The 20504-nt window shown below is 36.2% G+C and overlaps 1 protein-coding gene across 1 annotated transcript in view; it reads right to left on the minus strand.

The window, feature by feature from the left end:
• Nucleotides 1–249: 249 nt before the first annotated feature.
• The window catches only part of LOC129219726 (putative sodium-dependent multivitamin transporter), a 68574-nt gene continuing 48319 nt past the window's right edge, over nucleotides 250–20504 (minus strand). The window contains exons 9-15 of the mRNA XM_054854014.1: nucleotides 17152–17287; nucleotides 15459–15666; nucleotides 15237–15391; nucleotides 14295–14524; nucleotides 12197–12294; nucleotides 7763–7875; nucleotides 250–2274 (exon numbers count right to left, since the gene is read on the minus strand). Of these exons, the coding sequence (XP_054709989.1) occupies nucleotides 2227–2274; nucleotides 7763–7875; nucleotides 12197–12294; nucleotides 14295–14524; nucleotides 15237–15391; nucleotides 15459–15666; nucleotides 17152–17287 (988 nt within the window). The 3' untranslated portion in view covers nucleotides 250–2226. The remainder of the gene's footprint in view (nucleotides 2275–7762; nucleotides 7876–12196; nucleotides 12295–14294; nucleotides 14525–15236; nucleotides 15392–15458; nucleotides 15667–17151; nucleotides 17288–20504) is intronic.

The following is a 20504-nucleotide window of genomic DNA, read 5'->3' on the forward strand; positions in this document are numbered from 1 at the left end:
AGTACAATATACAATTTTGTCAAGTTTACTTATGTGTAAAATCGTAAATGCATAAAATACTTTTTCATAACTTTTTAGATTTTGCTGAAATTTAAATCTATTTCAAGATTGTCACGGAGTGTTAAGTAAAAACATCATGCTATTTTAAATTATTAAAAAAAATTAAGAAATGTTTCTACCGCTTGCAAAAACAAGGTCTTTACGCATTTGTGTTCGAATCAATAATAAAAACTCTTTTTTAAACTTTGCTAAAAATATTTTATTTTTTTAACGAAATGAGTACAATTAAAAAAATACACTTATATAATATGATAATGCATGTCTTAGCGAATCATATATGATAATAAGATGGAAGAATAGAAATTATACAATTCGCATGACAACTTAGGTACTGTTCATGTACGCAAGGCTCATGTAAGGTGTCAATAACAAATCTATGTGCAACAAGCGTTGTACACTTGCTCCAAAAAATGTACGTACAAGCACAGGGAAATATTCAAGAATTGAAACTATCATGATACTTATGATGCTTTTTTTCCCCCCAACTTCTGAAACATTTTATTTACTTTTAAGAACTAATCCAGAAATTTAATACATTTTGTTTAAAAAAATTGGGAGAAATTCAAAATGATGTAAATAAACTACAAAAATAGCAGGCACAGACATTAGAACAAACTTCAGTTGAAACTTCGTGTTGCTTGCAAACTCATGTTTGGATTTGTTTAGAAAAATTAAAATGATAAAGAACAAAGTATTTAGCACATTTATTGCGGATTTTTCTTTTTAAAATTTTTCACAAGCGAAGTTTATTCAGTAATTAAAGAGATAAAATGACCTGGAGAAAAAAACATTACTTTTTTCTACACGATAAGACTTTTCCTGCTTTTCAATATAAACCTTATCAACGTTTATGCACTTATCTCAACTGGTTACTAGTTTTTTTTTTTTAGCGGCTGCAAAGAGAACTCTTTGTCTTGATGTAGAAGCCAAGTTCCCTCAAAAATTTTTGATTTCCCCGTTATCCTGGAACTTTTTCCCATTAATGCCTCCTTCAATGAAGAAAAAAAAAAGAGATCAGAGGGTGCTTAATCGGTCCATTTTAACAATGGTTCCACGGGTTAATTGAGCAAAGTAAGGACCTGCACTATCTTGCTGGAGCGTCACCCTTCTCTTCTGAGTATAAACTGCACCCAACACTAACTTTTTCTGCAATCATTTCCACTGTGACACGGCGGGCGGTCTACACGAATGGAATCATCAATATCATCAATTAGAGTTTCACGTGAGGAAGTTGAAATTTCAATAGGCCAGCCGGAACAGTGTTCGTCAGATACTGATTCTCGACTATTTTTGAACTGTTTAACCTCTTGAGAAACTTAACACAGTTCATACAACTTTTACCATGCGCTTTAATCATTCTAGGGTATATATTAGTTGGGTTTCACTTTCAGCGATTAAGAAAAAAGAATCACAGAACGTTTTTTCAACTAATGTGGAGTTTTTAAGAAGTTCCGACATCGTTTGACTTAATTTTGAGGTTATAAACGGATCAATGTTGATCATTCCGCAAATTCGAACTCATTGCAGTGAGACCAATTTAAGATTCCCAAATGTATCAAACTTGTACTACCAACAGTCTTTTCTCCACATCAATTATTCTCTTTAATTATTAAATGGCCCTCGTATTTTCAAATCAAGTTTGTGATTCTGTGACTAAAATATTTTCTTTTGTCATTACGAACAATCTACATAAAAAACAGGCATATTGCGTTGCTCAAGCACTCAAGTCACACTGATCAGCAAAGAAAGAAAGCTCCTACAGTGAAATGTGGTGAAATTTGACGTGATCTCAGAGCCACGGTGAGCAGTAGAGGGTTGGCGTGGATACTGAAGACAAGCGGACGTTATCGAGAACATTCATGTCTCTCCCTTTAATTTTTTGTGACTGAATTTAAGTTCTCCCAATATACAATGGGCTCTTATTCGCATTTTTTACTTTTAACAACACCAATTGTTCTATTGCATAAGTAGTCCATTAACATTTCCTTGGCCACATGACAGAACACCGTGAAGTTTTGGTTCTTACTTTTGGAGCCTTTTCGTCATATTCTAACCTCCATTTTTCTCTCCCAATGAAGAAGCACCGTAATGAACAGTTTAAAAAAGTTTTTTTTCTCTTCTAACGGTCGGGTTACTCGTAGTTTTTTTTTTTTTTTTTTTTTTTTTTCAACTTTTGAAAACTGTCACACAGTCATTCTGCATTTTCATTTCGACCTGAAAGATAAAGAATGTGTAAGTTTAAACTAAAATCAAACAGTTAAGAAGTACCGGTATAATAAATTAAGTTAACGTTATTAAGCAATCAAAGTTCACTTTGCCAGATTTATGTGTTTCATGTTTGATCGATAGCGAGTCTTGTGATCCATTGGACTAGGAAAACTAAATTATTGAAGAGAAAAAAATGCGTCTTTGAAAACAAATATTATCGCCTGCTTTTTTGACGGGTAAAAATACATTTTTTTTTTGGTACATTTCTTTCCTATCTTTCTTCTTCTACTTCTTTTTTTAAAAATAATTTTTAATAGATCCCTTCGACTATTTGTTTATCACGACTGTATATGTTTGGAGAAACACAAAATACAAATTATAAATAGTTATTCTTTGAACTCTATCAAACTTAAGAACTTGTTATACCTAAGGTTTTTAACGGATTCGTTCATATTTTAGAATACGTATTTCATTTTCCTTTTTATATGCCTCAAAATAAAAATATTTTTTTTAATAGTATATATTTGAAATAATATATTTTATTTAATAATACAAATGCGCTTATTTTTCAAAACAAAATTAATTTAGTTTTCGTTGGTTTTTCTGTATTATGGTATGGCTTTTTAAATTATATGATTTATTACTGTTTTTTTCTTACGATAATCATTGTGAATGAAACACCTGAAAAGATATCACATATGAAATATAAGATATCACATATCATATCACACTCCAGGATTCCCCGTACCGACCGGTTGGCATCGAACCTGGGACCCTTCGGCTAACTGCGATGGTATAACTGAATAGTCTAAATTAGACTTCTTACTGCTTCTCCATTCACCTCCAGTGGCGTCGAGAGAAAACCTTTTCGGGATAAGACATGAGTTTGGTCATTTTCTATGGTCAAAAAAGAGAAATAGATGAATGGAAGGGGGGGGGGGTAACCCTCCCCAAAAAAACTCTCCGATACGGGGGGGTAACCCTCCCCAAAAAAACTCTCCGATACGCCTCTCACCTTGTCTTTGAGATCTAGTTCTAGTTAAAGCCGTTGAGTATGACTTCAGTAGCGACACGTCCGCCATCTTAGGGGCTAAATGCCGCTTTCTTCCGATGTCTGCCATAATGAAGTAGCGCTTTTCTCTTCTTGATTTTGGATTAAGATGGAGTTAATAAGAAACCACAATTAAGCAGAAAAACAAGCTATTTCACCGTAGCATACATAAGAAGAAAACTTCGTTAACCCCAAAATAGCTGAACTGTCACTACTGAAGTTATGATTCACATAGGCGGATTTATGGGGGGGCGGAGGGGGGCAATGCCCTCCCAGTCTTGGGAGGACTTTATACATAGTAACAATACACCTTCCAAAATCTTAAAAGAAAAAATTATGATTTTTTTCTTTTTTGAATAGTTCAGAAGCAAAAATGAAGAAAAATAGCGGCTGTCCATTTCTAAATGGTGGGGGGGGGGGGGGAGAAACCATACAATGTATTACAAGTAGTAAATTGGTCACAGGGATGCTGAAATGTAATAAAAACAACTACTTCGAACTGAAAACCATTAGGGCAAGTATATAAGGGTCATTCTCCAGAAAAGGTAACTTTTTAATTCAAATATTTTTCAATTTCAAAGCCTTTTCTTTTCTTACTTTTTATTCTTACATGAAAGTGTTACCTACTAGAAGTAACGACAAACAATGGCCTAGCAAGGTTCCAATAATTTTACTCATAAATAAAAAAAATTAAAAAATGCTTTGTTCACGGAAAAAAAAGAAGAAAAAACTTTTTATGTTTAAAAATTGTGGCTAATTTAGTATCAAAGTAGTAATTTTGTTAATTGTGCAAACAATGAGCTACTTTAATGATTAGTGGGACTCTAATGTTAAGCTCTCTTAATTAAAGTACAGCTTAATTAGTAGGTTTCCTTTTAATTAAAATGTGTGTTAAAAAGTAGCATTTAGTAAATTTGAGAATATACTGGCAATTTAAAATTTTGGTAGAATACCTAAGATTGATGTATTTCCCCTCCATCATTTATTTTCACCTCAGAAATAATGACATTGATAAGGCCTGTCATAGAGGTGAGGAATTTTCCATTATTATTGGCCTAAATTGGATACATTTTTCAGGGAAATTTTTTTTTCTTCGTTGCTGCAATCTGTACGTGTAAAGCATATGAAAACATGTTCACTTATTTTTTTACATTAATTTACATCCCTGAAATTCAAGTTCACGGAGGTGAGAAGTCGCAGTAACCATACTTAGTTTTTAAAGCAAAATCTGTCTTCTTGTTTTTCGACAAAAATCTCACAACTTCTTTATGGCTGAAAGTAAACAAGGGGGCCCCCTTGTATCATGGAAAATAAAATTTGATGTCAAGACTGCCACATGTTAATGAGGAAAGGCATTTTGTGCAACGGAGGTGAGAATTTATTGTGTGACACAACTCCTTATCCTACTAAAACGAACTAAAACACAATATTAAAAATTAAATATACTTAAACAATTGGTATTTAAGTCACTTGTGAAAGGAATAATAAATAAATAAGTATATACTTTTAATTAAACAAGTTATAAAGCAACATAAACAGTCACACAAGGTGTGTAACATGCCACGGAGGTGAGAATTCACATGTTGTGAACCAAAAAAAAACAAAAAATACTAAAATAAAAATTATTATTAAGAAATTGTTGGCAGGTTTAAATAGATATATTTTTGATGAAATTAAAAAGCATTGTTATTGTTAGATGAATTGTTCCTTAAAATTTTTACTGTGAAAGGCGTGCGACTCAAAAGTTACACTTTTTAAAAAATGATCCATAAGTGAAAATATCGACTGAACGACCTATGTATTCAGCAGCAATACATGAAATAATCAACGACTATTTCAACAAATTAGAATCTCAAATAAAGATTAAAAAAAAGAAAAGAAAGTACTTGAAAAAATACATTTCATTTTAAAGTGCTTGAAAACTTTGGAAAAGTGTGGATACAAACCATAAATTTAAACATTTATAACAAATGGTAGGGGTTAGAGGGATAGATGCCGAAGTATGTTAAATTTTGTTCCTAGCCTCATTCTGCATCAAAAATGCAAAAATCATGGTTCTCACGTTTCTGTAACATATTAATTGAGATAAATTGTTGTGACTCAAATGTTTCATATCTTGCTGTTTATTTAATCCCAAATGCAATGCATTATTTTGGAAATTCTAATATACAAAAAAACACTCGTTTTCTGCACTGCTTGTAATTGAAGAAAAAAGTTGTTGAAATGAAAAATCAATATATTTTTTTTTCTTTTAAACTTAAAGTAATTGTATCTTACGAAGTTGGAACAATACTGTAAAATCTAGTACTAAATTTCAGAGACTGAAAAGGGCAAATGAAGCCCAGAATAGTTTTAATTGTTCTGGAGTCCTTGAAATGGATTAGACGAGTTTTTGAAATTCCGAAGCAAAGAGTGCTTCAAATTTATTTCTTATCAAGTGTATAAATTATGAATTATTCAAATGAGCAGCATGTTCCTCTCTTGTTACCTATTTTCCAAATCTGTACACCGTTTCTTTTAAAGCACTTTTTACTATTGATCATTTTGTATTTCATTCATTGTTGTATTTGCGGGTGGATTGAAGACGTGATCAAAAACTAATTGAATTGAACCGACAGCCGATGTTAGCAAATAACAATGAATAACCTTCTATTCTACCTTGCTTTTTCTCTCTGAGGACTGCTGTCACTCATTTGCCAACACGAAAACAATTTTTACTTTGTATTATCATAATTCGCATAAGATTATTTTGCTATTTTTTTCTGAGATTTTTGTGGTTCCAATTACCCCTTATAAGGCTTAAAAATGCATAATTTCATATCTATTTTACAAAAATTTCTCCGGGAGGGAAACCCCCTGACCCTTTAAATTGGGGATATTCTATACACTACTTAAAAGGGACACTATTTCCCAGCATATACCAAATGTATAATGCATAATGGGGGGGGGGGGGTTCCGGGCTTTAAAATATAGCCTTTTTTGCCACCGACAGAAAAGCTGTTTGGTCTTCAAAATAGACTCAAAACCTGAAATAGCTTAGGGTCACATGAAGTCTAAATCTAGCCTTGATTACAACTAATATTGCTCAGAAAAAAAAAAAAAAATCCTGCCCCCCCCAGGAACTCAGTCCTAAATCCGCCTATGATGATTCAGGGTTTTAACTTCAGTCACTGTCACGGGTTCGCAACTATTAAATGGTTGTTCCAGGAACTACTACTTTCGAGTCTCGACTTACGTGAGGGATGCGTTCCAAGACCCCTCGTATAAGTCGAAATTTCGCGTTGTGGAAAATTGTATGCATACGAACTTTTTGTAAACATACCTGGTTATTTAAGGCATTTGTAAAACTCTCTCAAACTGTTATACAAGTTTACCATTTCTAAGCTATGTATTACCATTTCTTAAATAAAGAAGTGAAGTTTTACTGTATTTTAAAAGAAACATTGTATTATTCAACATTAAATGTTGTTACGATGCACAAACCCAATGATCAGTGGGAGGAAAAGACAAGAAATAAAACTGTACGGCACGTCAAGTACGTAGTAATAATAAATGCAGCACTATACGTTACTGTAGATACAGTAATTAAATTTATAACTTAAAATATGAAGATGATGAGGATTTATGCTGCGCAATCAGATTGTTATCAGTCTCCCCCTGACACTGCGTGCACTTACGGAAACTCGTCAGAAAAAGAGAAAGAACAAGAAAAAGTGATGAATTAATCTTCTGCTTTCTGCCGAAATTATTTAGCCAAAAACTTTAGCTTTGGAGGGCGAGGTATTCACGTCAGCTCTAAAATTCGTTATTCCTGAAAAACTCGCGTTATAGCCATTTCGCGTAAGTCGGATCGCGTTGTAGCGGGAGTCGACTGTATGTCTTATAAAACCGTCATATGTGTAAAATGCACAGAAATGAGAGGAAAGCACTGGAATAAACAGGCCCGTCATTTCGCATCTTTCAAAGGGGGGGGGGGGGCGTTTTCGAGTTATGCGCTTATTTCTACAATCTAATTTTTTTGAAAGAAAAAAATTCCGCAGTTTAATCAATCACTTCAGATAAGGCGCAAGTCCAATGAGTTTCCGCTGAACTTACGCCCTTTCTGAAATAATCGATTCAGTAAGCCCTGAGACGCTTTGATGTTGTTGAGCTGCATTGAATATATGTAAGAAAGAAAATAAATTAAAAATGTTTCCCACAAGTGAATTGTGGTTTAAAAAAAAAGCAATCAAAGAAAAACGCGCTACTTCATTATGGCAGTCATTGGAAGAAAGCGGCATTTAGCCCCTAAGATCAAAATAACCGAATGGTTATATTTGAGCCAATTTTTTAGGCATCGTCGAATTATCTCATGAGGAAAAAGTTCGAACCATAATTTAAACTCACATGACAAAAATACTCGAATATTGCAATGTTTGAAAAATTCGAAATGAATAAACTTACATCAGGATAAAGTTTAACGTCATTTGCTGTCGCTTTTGCTGATTTAAAATACCATTTTCTGACAAGCGGACTGAAGTTCGCAGGATCAAGATTCTTGTTTTCAATCCAAAAACCTGGAAAGAAAGCATAAATTTTAATCAACTTTTCACTTTATCGGTTATGTTATTCAGAAAATTATTTTAAAACCTTCTTCTTGAGAGTATTGTCCCATTGCTGAGATTGAATTGATGCGCTAAAATAGAAAACTGCTTTTATTGCACATTTTGTTGCCCTAAAGTTTTTACTTCCTTTTACAAACTAGTATGTTGTGGCTATCACGAAACTTTCTTCTATATTTTTCTTTTTTTTTTCTGATCCCTCCCCATGCTTGACGAGGAAGCAATATTCCCAACAAAAAGAAAATTACACATGCAAAAACTTGACGACCATCCCAATGTCTGAATTATCACAAAAGCAAAGTAAAGAGCGAAAATTGAAAGTTATTTTAAAAGCCTTGCTTGAATTAATTACAAATATTTTATTTGTTAACAAACATAAGATGGCAACAGTTAAAAATTTTAAATCATTGAGATAATATTTCCGATCATTTCCATCCAATTAAAATCACGAGAAATACGCAGACGACAATCTATTACGATTTATCTTTCTTATTGTTGCATTGATAAAGCTATTTTTTTTCGCAAAAAAAAAAAAGAAAAAGAAAAAAAATCAACACCTTTTGGAGTGATTGGCGTCAAAATTGAACCAAAGCCCTTTTACATATGGATTCACATACATCCCAAATTTCAACCAGAACGTAGCATTACTTCTTGAGTTAGGGTACTCACAATGAAAAAAAAAGAACGGGAGATTGCGCTACCCTCTTTTTAGCTGCTGACACCAAAATAAAATCAGCTCTTATACCCACTAAGGGCTACTTGCCGATAAATTTTTCTTTCATTCTGTACATTATTTCTTGAGATACAGCAGTCACAATTGACGACAAAAAACGTTCTATAGCTCAACCCCCGTTTGAGTTATTGACACCAAAACTGAATCAGCACCTGTTCCTGTTAATGGCAACTTATGGACCAAATTTTGTTTGATTCCGCCAGTTACTTCCTGAGGAATAGCAAGCACGCGTAACTCAAAAAACGTCCCATTGCTCCACCCCCTTTGGAGGAATTCGCGCCAAAAAACCAATGCGCACTTGCTCACATAGGGGCACATACGTGTACAAAATTTCGTTCGATTTCATGCGGTAGTTTTTGCTGTAGAGCGGCCACAAAAAACTGGTCACACACACAGACGTGACACACACACGGACACACACACATACACACACACATACACACACACACACACAGACATTTTCCAAAACTAGTCGAAATGGACACAGCATACCTCAAAACGTTCGAATCCGTCAAAATTCGAAAATTTGCACGAATCCAATACTTTCTTCTATATATTAGATATAGAAGAAAGTAAAAAGGAAGTATTGTATTCGCGAAAAAATTTTCACTCGAAATTCGGCCTTAATTTCCATTTTGCTCACCCCCGAATTAATGTTGAGTTTTTTTTTTTTTTTTCAACCCGACCACACGTGGATTAAGTGTCTAAGAATGAATAGACACCCGAAATATCCATCTTGACATTCCTCGAGTTAACTACAACGACTTTTCTCGTGACGTCCGTATGTACGTATGTATGTGCGTATGTATGTCGCATAACTTAAGAACGGTATGTCCTAGAAAGTTGAAATTTAGTACGTAGACTCCTAGTGGGGTCTAGTTGTGCACCTCCCTTTTTGGTTGCATTCGTTTGCTCCAAAGGAGTTGTTTCACGCCTTTTTGGGGGGAAATCTTTATTAATTTCGATGCAAACTCAAGTGGTGCTATAATTGGCGGACACTTGGCGATATATGGCAAGTCTTTTGGTCGCCAAGTTTTGTCGCAAACTTGGCGATTTTTTTTATCTGGTTTCAAATTGGCCACTATTGGTGATATTTAGAAAGTTAACTATTGATTCACATTAAATTTTCCAATAATGGGGAAATAACATTAAATTGGTGTAAAAGAAAGTCATTTGATGCACACATCAGCTGGTTTTATGCACATTTAAAGGCATCAAAATCTCTCGGTGTGTATACATATTTTTTAAATATTTCTCGTATAGAGTACACTGCATCAAAACCTGCTACGCCAGCAGGATCGTCATCATATCGTATTGGTGAAAACAATATGTATCACAATATGTACATATGTGTACACCTCAGAGCCAGACTAATGTAAGTCACATAATCGTTACTTTGTAGGAGAGAGGGAAAACGTTTGTATGACGCATACAAAGGACGCGCGGAGAATCGGACGCGCACTGTTTTAACAGTGGTAAATAATTACAAAAGATTTTATTCTTTAGAATTACGTTCACATATCTCAATGCAGAATAGGATTCTGCATACAGTGCACAAATAAACGGAAAATCGCAATTTTTGGACTTACATCAGCCTGGATCTGAGATGTTAAAAATAGCTAAAAGAATAATTATTTCAAACAAAAATTTAATGGATAATGTAGAGTGTTTTATAACGCCTAACAACACAAATAATATGATCTGACGTCATTAAATCAGAGCACCAGCACAAAACCTTTTCTGACCTGAACTGCTGAGAATTTGTTACTGTATAGATTAATGTAGACTAGATCCAAGGATGCCATACATCAGCGTTTCTCAAATTGGGTTCCCCGAAACCCTTGGGTTCTACGGAGCTCTTTAAGTGATCCCTTGAGATTTGCATGTTTTCTTTTCACACTTTTGAAATTTTTCACTTAAAAAATCCGTAAATATAACGCCTTTTCAAAATTAAAAACCAATTTACTTTTACACATATTTCGGTACTTCCGTATACTAATCTGAGCATTATTACTTGTTAAGGTTAGCCACTATGGGAATAATTTTATTCGCCGCCTGAAGTAATGAAATTTTCAGGCTACCAAAGATATACTGAAGTTTCAGGCAATTTTTCTGGATAATATTGCGTTTAAGATTTCATTTTTAAAAATTTTCGGAGATAAATCTACGAGGGCAAATCAAAATCATTGCGCTTATTTTTTTTTCAGCCAAAATACGGCTGTAAATAAAAAGAGAACATATACATTCTCAGGAGTGACCGTTCCTTGAACCATACCAGTCATACCTGCCCTTTGCTCCGATGAGTGGAGCTGCTATCAGTCATTTAAGATGACAGCTGTTCTTTAGACGTCCACAGCTTATGAGCAGCGAAGTGTTATTCGTTTTGTATGGAGCAAGGGACAAAAACCCATAGCAATTATTCATGCAAAAATTTTAAGGTTATTTATCCATTTTAAGAATACTCAAATTCAGCTTGAGCGACGTTTTGTAGCCGTCACTTGACTTTCACAATAAGAGTCCCTCTCTCGTCACTGTGCTCTTCTGCCGTGCTACGCAAAAAAGTTGTATTTACAACTGAGCTCAAAATGAGATATTGCTTTTTGAAGTTTTACGACAGACAAGGTAAACACACCAGTAGTGGCCACTGCTTCAGTAATGGCCACTTCAAGGTTTATATTTGAAATAATAAGATTTCAGGTCTTCCAAAGGATTTAAAAATGCATCAAACGTTCAGAAGTTATTACCTCCTGCACGTTTGAAACCATTGGGAATCCAATTTTTTCAAATATAAACCTTGAAGTAGCCAGTTCTGAAGCACTATTAAGCACTGGCCACTACTGGTGTGTTTACCTTACTTGATTTACTTTCTACATTTCAGAATTTTTTCTTTTAATAATCTCATTCACTACCGTAAAACACTGTAAGGTAAAATATGTTACTCAATTTTAATTTAAAAAAAAAAGTGCTGACACTACTTCTGCTCGTAATACGGCAGTATTACGGTAAGCCTAAAGCCCTAAACCGTAGAATAAGTAGCTACACGGGCCGTGGTAGCCCGATCGGTAGAGTGTCGGATTCGGGGCCGGAGGGTCCTGAGTTCGAACCTCGATGGTCGAAGATCCATCGTCGTCATTAAAGGGGACTGTTCGACGTTAAATATGCTCGTGGTCTCAATGTCCTTCAAGTGAAATGATACCTCTGGGGGTGCTAGCACCAGGTAGCTATTAGCTCCTGGTCCAGTTCTAAATTTTCATTTACTGTAAGATCCGGTGATGGTGCTGCCATCTATCGGTATAAAAAATACTGAAGGCAAGGCACTTAGTATGCAGTCCTCGACATAAATACAGTTGTAGTCAGTTGTGACTCGGAATCGAAATCGAAATCGAAAAGTAGGAAGAAAACGGCATTTAGCCCCAAGACGGCAGACGTGTCGCTACTTAAATTACGATGTAGGGCTTTAGGTATGCCGACTTCTTTTTCGCTCACGAAAGTCAAGCGAAAAGTCTGACGTAACGAGTATGAGCTGAAGAAAATCACACTCACTTAGTATAAAGCTGGAGATGTAGCCAACCGCGATGACAGTCACGCTTCCGATGAGAGGAAACCACATGAAAGACATTTTGTATACGGGGAGGACGTACCTAAAAGAAAGGCAAGTATTTATCAGCAAAAAAATATTTTACCAACAAAGTCGATCATTTCATTTTTTTAATCCATCGTCTGATAGTCTGAAACATTTGTACATATTTGAAGATATAATTAATATTTTTCCCTCGACTCAAAAAGAGGATTTGTATATTTGACGTGTGTATCTCAGTGGGTGTATACCTGTGTGTCTGTCTGTGGCATAAGAATAAAGAATTACACATACATGCTAAACAGTAAACTCTCGATTATCCGCGGGGCAGATTCACCAAAAAAATAAAAATAAAAACAGTTTTTTTTTTTTTTGCGATGACTAACATAGTAATATACTCGTAGAAAAAGGCACATATTTTTCTTCTCATCTCCTTCTTAACATTTAAATAATTTTTAAAACAGTTCTTTAACATCAATTAAAGTTTTATTGCATGAATTTATAAATTAATTTATCATTGTTATTGTACTTTATAAAAAAGGAAGGAAAAAGCACTCAGTCGTTCGCTTTTCTTTTTTCAATGTGTCCTCGAGTCGAAAGCTGACTTTTTCTTTCTTGGAAAAAAAAGAAAACAAAAACCACTCGCTGCTTTATAAAAAAAAAACTACATGTTTTAAAAATTCGTGCAAGAGGGATTGTTTGGAAGAAAAAAAACATCACCGGTCCGCGAATTTATTTCAAAAGCTCCTGCCAGTCCGCGAGTCAAAAAAGGTTGAGAAACGCTGCTGCAGACTATCCGGTTCTAAATGTACTGATTTTCGCCAAGTTAAAAAGGAAACAAAACGCCAGGCGCCAATGCACATTTATTCTGCATTTTAATCATAGTCCATCGCACAGACGGAATCTGACAGTGTTATGCCACAACTTTTCTAATTAGCGACCAAAAGATGAATCCCTCATAAGGGGCTATGTATAAGTGATATCACTTTTTCGTCATATTTGGCCCTTTGTCCTAGCGCGTCACACTTCATCTTACCCCTCCCCTCTTCACACGTCACGTTAGAGTGCATAAACATATTGGAATAAAAAAGGAGCAATGTCATACTTCCTGTTAAGCCCCTCTCTCCCCTCGTCATGAACTGTCACACTCTCACGATCCCCTCTCCCCTCAAAGCGAGACATCATTTGTGGATGACCCCTAACCAGTTGCGTGCACAGAACTTTTGGGGCCCATCACAAATGACTTTTCTGCCCCCCTCCAATTTATTCACCTCTATATTTCAAGCCTAGTTTTAAAAATTTCGGGCCTCCCTCAGGCTTTGGTCAGGGCCAACAGGTGTCCCTTCTCCCCCATGTGCACGTCCCTGCCCCTAACTGAAGAACTTCAAATTACGACACATTATTATTTTTTAAATTTATTCAGAAACTACACAGCTTCACACACATAGAGGACTGCGTACTATGCACCTTGCCTCCGGACACACACAGGAAAGATTTACAGTACAAGTGAAGGAAAAAACACCCAGGGCACCGGCGAGAATCGAACTCACGACCTCCGGCTTTTGAAGACGAAACTTCCACCACACAGCCACGGAGGCCCCTTACGTCACATTAAGCTAAAAATGCACTTGGGCTGCGTTCGGAAACAGTGCACTGGTTACACCGCGGGGCTAGACAGATTGCGGTTATGACGTTAAGTATTTTTCTGCTTAGCTCGGTAGAACAGCTATGTTTTTGAACACTAGTGGTTACAGCGTGGTTAGTTCTAGTGCAGCAGCAAACTTCGCTCCAATCTAAGAGAAAAAAATTGAAGCACGGCCGGATGGGGCAAAAAGTACCACGTGGTCTCCCTAAGCATGTCAAGACTGTGATGAGAGATGGGTGAGAGCGGTTACAACCGGGTCGTCTGCCAAAGAGGGACCGCAAGACTTTCCGAACGCTGGTAGGTGACGTCAAAGTTTTCGTTACTAAACGCTTGCGTTACCATCAGTGCGTGCGACCGTTCCTTGTTTCCGAACGTATCCAAGCAGTACGAGTTGTTATTTTACTGACTCTTCTACTTACTCTTCTTCACTTTCATCTGTGAGGCTAAGCGCATCAATCACATTCTCCAGACCAGTGTCAAATAGAGTGGTCTCGTTGTTTTCCGCTGTGAGGAAATAAGTTGAGTTGTCTGAAAGATTGCAACCCAGAGTAGACTTCGCCAAAGTTGGGATTGGCACTTTGACTGCATAGGAACCGAAACCTAACCAGGCATTTATCACAAATCCAACTAGAAGACCAATCAGCGTACCCTGCGTAAATACCAAAAGAAAATTTTGTTTATGATCAAATATGAATAATTTGCACATAAAAACATTTATTGAGGGTTTTAAATATGTTGTAGTGAAACCAGAAGGAAAATATTAAGTGTCTCAACTTCAAGTCATTAGAATTTAAAATGGGACATCAGATCGTGCTGAAATGCATCAATATAAAGTAACGCTTATATAAATAGTGTGTTTTACATAAAAATAATTTTTGCAACTTAACATTGGAAAAACTGTTTCCCTTAAAAATTGTTTTTATTTCTTCCCAAAATTTTCCATGGTTGACATTTCCGTCACAGTTACAGCCATTTCGTAAATAAAAAACAATAATCACAGTGAATTTTGTAATATTTTAAAGAAATCAAAGAGCAGTATAATTTGTGTGCTCGGTTACCCACTTTGTGTCCTACAGTCAGCGAACAAGAAGTGAGTCCCCCCCCCCCCGATTGTTAATTTAAGTTATTTAATGTTCACTCTACCACATTTGTAACAATGATTTTTTTTTTAAATTTTCTCTTGAAATTGAAAAACTACATCAGTTTTAGAATTATTGTGAAAAAAAAATCAAAAAAGTCGAACATGATTGGTACTGTTTTCGTAGGAATAACCAGAATACTGTCTATATTCAATTTTCAAAGTGATTACTAATTAAAATTTTCGGACACTAAGTTAATCAGTACTTAGTAATTTTACTTACAGGTTCATTGGCAGTTGTAGAAAACATTCCGAGGGTATAAATGCCTAGCATTGGCCCTCCAATCATGCCAAACATAACGTTCGATGCTTCTAAAACGCCTCTGAAGTTAGCCACAATGAAAGTCAGAAGCAGACAGACTCCACCGTATCCAATAGCTAAAAAAAAGATAGTGAGAAAACAAACAAAAACTGAAATTGACAAGAAGCTACGTTTTTGTACTACCTATTATTTTGGCAAGAAAAGCAGCCCACGATTCAGTAAGCCTTTTGCAAAAGCAAAAGGGCCTGATGAAATCTTCCATGGTAACTGCAGTGAGTGAATTCACTGCAGATGAAACGGTGCTGAGAGAAGCGCTGAAGACGCCAGCGATGCATAAGCCAGGAAGGCCGGGAGTGTCACCAAACATCTTCAAGATGGAATAAGGCATCAACTAAAACAGTTAAAAATTAAATGTTTAACCATCATAGGTTAACTATAAGTTGACTAGTAACTAAACTAATTATAATAATTCAAATGAATATCGAAGATAATGAACCTCAAATCTTCAAATAAATACAGTCGGACCTCCATATATCGAAGTAGCAAATTGCCGGAAAAAAATTCGATATATAGAAATTTCGATATATAGAAACGATCTTATTTTGTCATAAAAATCTCCTAAAACATTAAAATTAAAGCTAATTTTCGTGCATGAAACCCAATTTCTAATTTATACGAGCATCGGATTAATAGCTGAAAAATTAACAGAAATTACATTTTTGTGCCTTCATACATCTTCATTCTTCGGCAGTTCAACTTGATTCGCAACAGGAGGGGATTTTCGTTTTGACAATGTAATCGAGAAACTAGTAAAAAATCAATGTACATAACTTGAATGATTTTTACTGAAGTTAAAAAGACTAGGAATGATAATCAACAGACAAAAAGGGTTACTTGAAAGTGATTTTACAGTGTTACTGGTTACAACTAAGATTTGAAATAAACTTGAGGGAATTTAAGAACTCCAGAACGGAACAACGACCTATCTACACACCCCTGAACCTCAGATTCTTTATGAGTTTTGTAGCAATTTTTAGTGAACATAATGTTCTCCCCTAACCTTCATTTTTCATCAGATAAACAGTCTAAAGCGGAAAAAATCTTCGAATATCTCGAAAAATAATTTCGATATATAGAGATTTTTTCGATATATAGAAACAGTTTTTCTATGTAATGAACATTGAAATTTGCTGGGATTTCGATATATAGAAAATTTCGATATGTGGAAGTTCGATATATGGAGGCTCGACTAGTTGTTGGTGAAGCTACTATAGTCTCATCGCCAAAACCTGTGGCACTCAGTTCACAGACATGATAACTATTTTCAACTTTTACAATATAGTCCCTCAAAATGAGTACAATATTAATGATGAAATCATGACACGCTTAACAAAAAAATGTGGAAATTGAAATAGTTTTAGAAAAATTGTGCGAAAGATTTCAAATATTGGATAAAAGAAGATTTAAAGTTTGGGATAATTATGCACAACATACATAGCAAACTAACGAATTTAGGGTCCCCCCCCCCCCCCCGCCCATGGGGATAAACCTTTTTGAGGTGGAGTTCATCAGAAAATCCGTGAAACGGAATGCTTACGTCTATTGATAACAATGATTGACCTTTTTGAATTTTAAAAAAATCCAAAAAGGTCGAAAGTTAAATTTAAAGTAATAAAATTGCTCTTTTCTACGTGTTGACAGAAAGTTTCACACCCTTTTTTTCTGTCATTTAAGTCCTGATTGTTAAACATGCGTTACATAACACAACTTCTATTTTTGAGTTAGAGGGTGCATCACCGGGTGACGCAGATAGTATTTTATAATTCTAAACCAGATACAAAAGCAGACTGAACAAAAGAATCTACGATTTGCTTACCTGATCGGCTGAATTCAAACTATGAGTGGGATGTTGGAGGGGATCACAGTCGTAGTTATTTGCGTAAATGACAACACCATCCCAGAAGCAAAAGATGTTAAAAATCAAGATCAGCGGCAGACTTAAAATAAGAGCGCTGCAATGAAAAACGTATCGTCGTCAAGTTTGAGATCATCTTATTGCATAAAAATTATAATCTGAAACATCTAGATTTGCTCAAATCGAAAACTTTCACAAACGAATTCTATAACTTATATTAAAAACACCCTACCACTGTGTTTAACCTTCTGACTGCTCTATTTTTTCAATGAAGTGGCTTCTAAAATTTAAAAAAATGAGAGTTACGTAACTTACGATAGAAATTGCGTATGGTACGATGAATCTCAAAACAAGGTTCAAATTCAAGACAAAATTCAATTTTGCATTCTTCGCACCAGGTTTAAGAGACATTGTATTTTTCCCCGTTTGCTTTTTTAAACCTCTGAAGGGCGAGTCTTTATATAAGGGGCTTTCTAATGAAAAGGTACCAAACGATACTTTGTGTCTAAATGAAGACACAAAGTAAGCAGCATAGACCTAAGCACCAAGATCCCAGTGATTAAACTAACCAAAGAATTCCTTGCTCCCCTAATTTCTGTGGCCGTGACGAGACCCTGTTCTTCACCGTGTCATCGAATTTGTCGTCCGAGTTGAAACGCTTTCCTTTCAAATGCTTTTTCAAAGGATCAAACACATATGGAAATCGCAGGACGACTTGTCTGGGGTGAAGGGCGGGTGGTCAAGCTACTGACACTTGAATTTGGCCAGTGCCGCCAGGATGATCCTGGAGACGTGTGGACGCGTGGCATCATGTAGCAGAACCACTCTTCGTCAGCAGCCCTGGTCTTTTGTTCCTAATGGACCTGCTTAGGCCTTGGAGTGTCTCACAGTACACATTGGAGTCAATGGTTCTCCTGTTCTCAAGGAATTCAACAATTAGCGTTGTCAACAAGGAAATTCGACAAGTGTCCTTTGACGCAGTGCCACCTCAATTGGACGGCGCTCTTTGTAAGAGCCTCTGATCTCTTCTGCGCATGCGAGCGACCGTGCGTGCTCCAATCTTCTCTGGATACTCCAATTCCATCCCTAGAGGTCTCGCTACGTTCTCCTATAATGACATACGCAAATATGTTAACGGTTACGTTTAGACCGGGACCCCTCGCCCTTTTTCGTTATTCATTACTAAAAAGCTAATTTTCCGTTATTAGCTTCATTTTGTCGAGACGCCCAACATTAGCCAGTACAAAAATTTTGTTAAGTGGTAGCTAACAGGAATAATAAGGACATAGTTTGTTGATTTGGCGGTTATCAAATATTTAAACCTAACTTTTTTTTAATATAATTCTCATAATAATTATCTAAATTAGCCGGAAAAAAATTGTCCTACAAATTGCACGATTTGATCAAAGATGTCCCACTTTTGCAACATATAATATTTACGAAGACATGAAATATAATTACGAACCAGCTGAATTATTTTTTGGTCAGTTAGTTAATATTTATATAATTTAAGACACACATTGTCCTACAAATTGAATTGCATGGTATTGTTACAAATCCTGTAAATAGTAATTATTGTAGTAACGTAACCTGTAAATAATTTCCCGTAATGAATATACAACCCCTTAACATATGGCTAAAGTATACAGCCCCCTATTCTTTTTTTCTTATTTCATTCACTGATTTTATCAATGAAAGTGTAGTTGTAGAACGTTGTAGCTTTTTCTGGAATATTTGAGATCTCTCTTTTCGATGTGTATATAAACGGTTACGCTGGAGAGGGGAGGGAGTTTCGATTCAGATTCCGAACTGAGAGTGTATTAGCTCTGTTTATAGCGAGGCATTTCGCTGTGTTGTTTTCGTATTTGGAAGTAAATACGTGTGTAAACGTTGAGTTTACGGTGTTGTGTGATAATTGCTTAATTGCTGATGAATAATTTAGCAGTTGTTGACGATTTTTCCTGTACATAGTGTAAATAAATTTCCTGTGTTTTTATCGAGAACTGTGTTTTCATTTCAAGAAAGTGGAAGTCGCACCGAATCCGTTACAATTTGGCGCCAAACGTGGGGCTTCTTCTGGACTTTCTTGGAGTAAGTGTGACTTTGGATATTTTTTTCATAAAGACTTTTTGAATTTGGACTTTATTTTTATGGTGTTTACTCGCGCAATGGATGAACAATTAAAACAACTTCTTGACGCAATCAACTCTGTAAAAAATGATATGACGACTAACCAAGAACAATTAAAAAATGAATTGGCGACTAACCAAGAACAGTTAAATAGTGATTTAACTGCTAAAATTACTACAAGTCAAAATGAAATAAAAAGTGACCTAACGTCGATGAAAACCATGATGGAGAATCAACTAACCGCCATGGGAGATAAAGTTGATGCTCTGGAAGAAAAATTTGATACTGTGGAAGAGCGTATCGCCAATGTGGAAAATAAGTTGGAAGAAGAAGACAAGAAATTGACTTCATTTAAGGAAGAAATAATTAAAGACATGGAACGGAGATTGGCGACCGCGGAAAGCAGTTCTGTACAGTTTGGCGCTCCCACATCTGTTGCTCGACCGTCCATTAAACTGGCCACATTTGATGGGAAAAGTTCGTGGCAGGTATACAAGACCCAATTCATGATAGTGGCGGAAGCGAACGGATGGGACTCTGCTACCAAGGCCTGCCATCTTGCAGCATCCCTGAGAGGTGACGCAGCGGACATTCTTCAGACCCTTCCGGACAGCCAGCGCCTGGATTTCGCCGCCCTCACATCCGCGTTGGAGCTTCGCTTCGGTGAGAAGTGCCAGAAAGATTTCAGCCGACTCCAGTTGAAGTCCCGTTTCCAGAAAACCGGGGAAACCCTGCAAGAGCTAGCGGCGGACGTCGAGAGACTGTCTCATCTTGCTTTTTGCGACTGTCCTGCGGATGTTCGAGACAACCTGGCACTCAACTACTACATCGACGGGGTTATCCGGGAATCCAGAAAGCTCTACGGATGGCGGATGTCAAAGACCTGAGTTCTGCTGTTGTGTATGCGATGAAGTTGGAGGCCGCCCAGCAAGCAACCCGCAAGGATCGCCATTCAATCCGCGGCGTGAAAACTGATGAGCCTGATCCGGTTTCGTCACGCTTTGCTGAACTGGAAAAGCAAATAAAAGAAATTGCAGGAATCCTCAAAAGGACTTCGGCTCCCAAGTACCAAAATAGACAATCACTTAAGTGCTGGAAATGTGGCGGCGAGGGTCACTTACGAAGAAACTGTGAAGCTCGCCAAGAAACCAGAGGGAAGAGCACCTCTCCCTCCCAGGTCCAGG

Source organism: Uloborus diversus, chromosome 4 (assembly GCF_026930045.1).
Source record: "Uloborus diversus isolate 005 chromosome 4, Udiv.v.3.1, whole genome shotgun sequence".
Taxonomy (NCBI): domain Eukaryota; kingdom Metazoa; phylum Arthropoda; class Arachnida; order Araneae; family Uloboridae; genus Uloborus; species Uloborus diversus.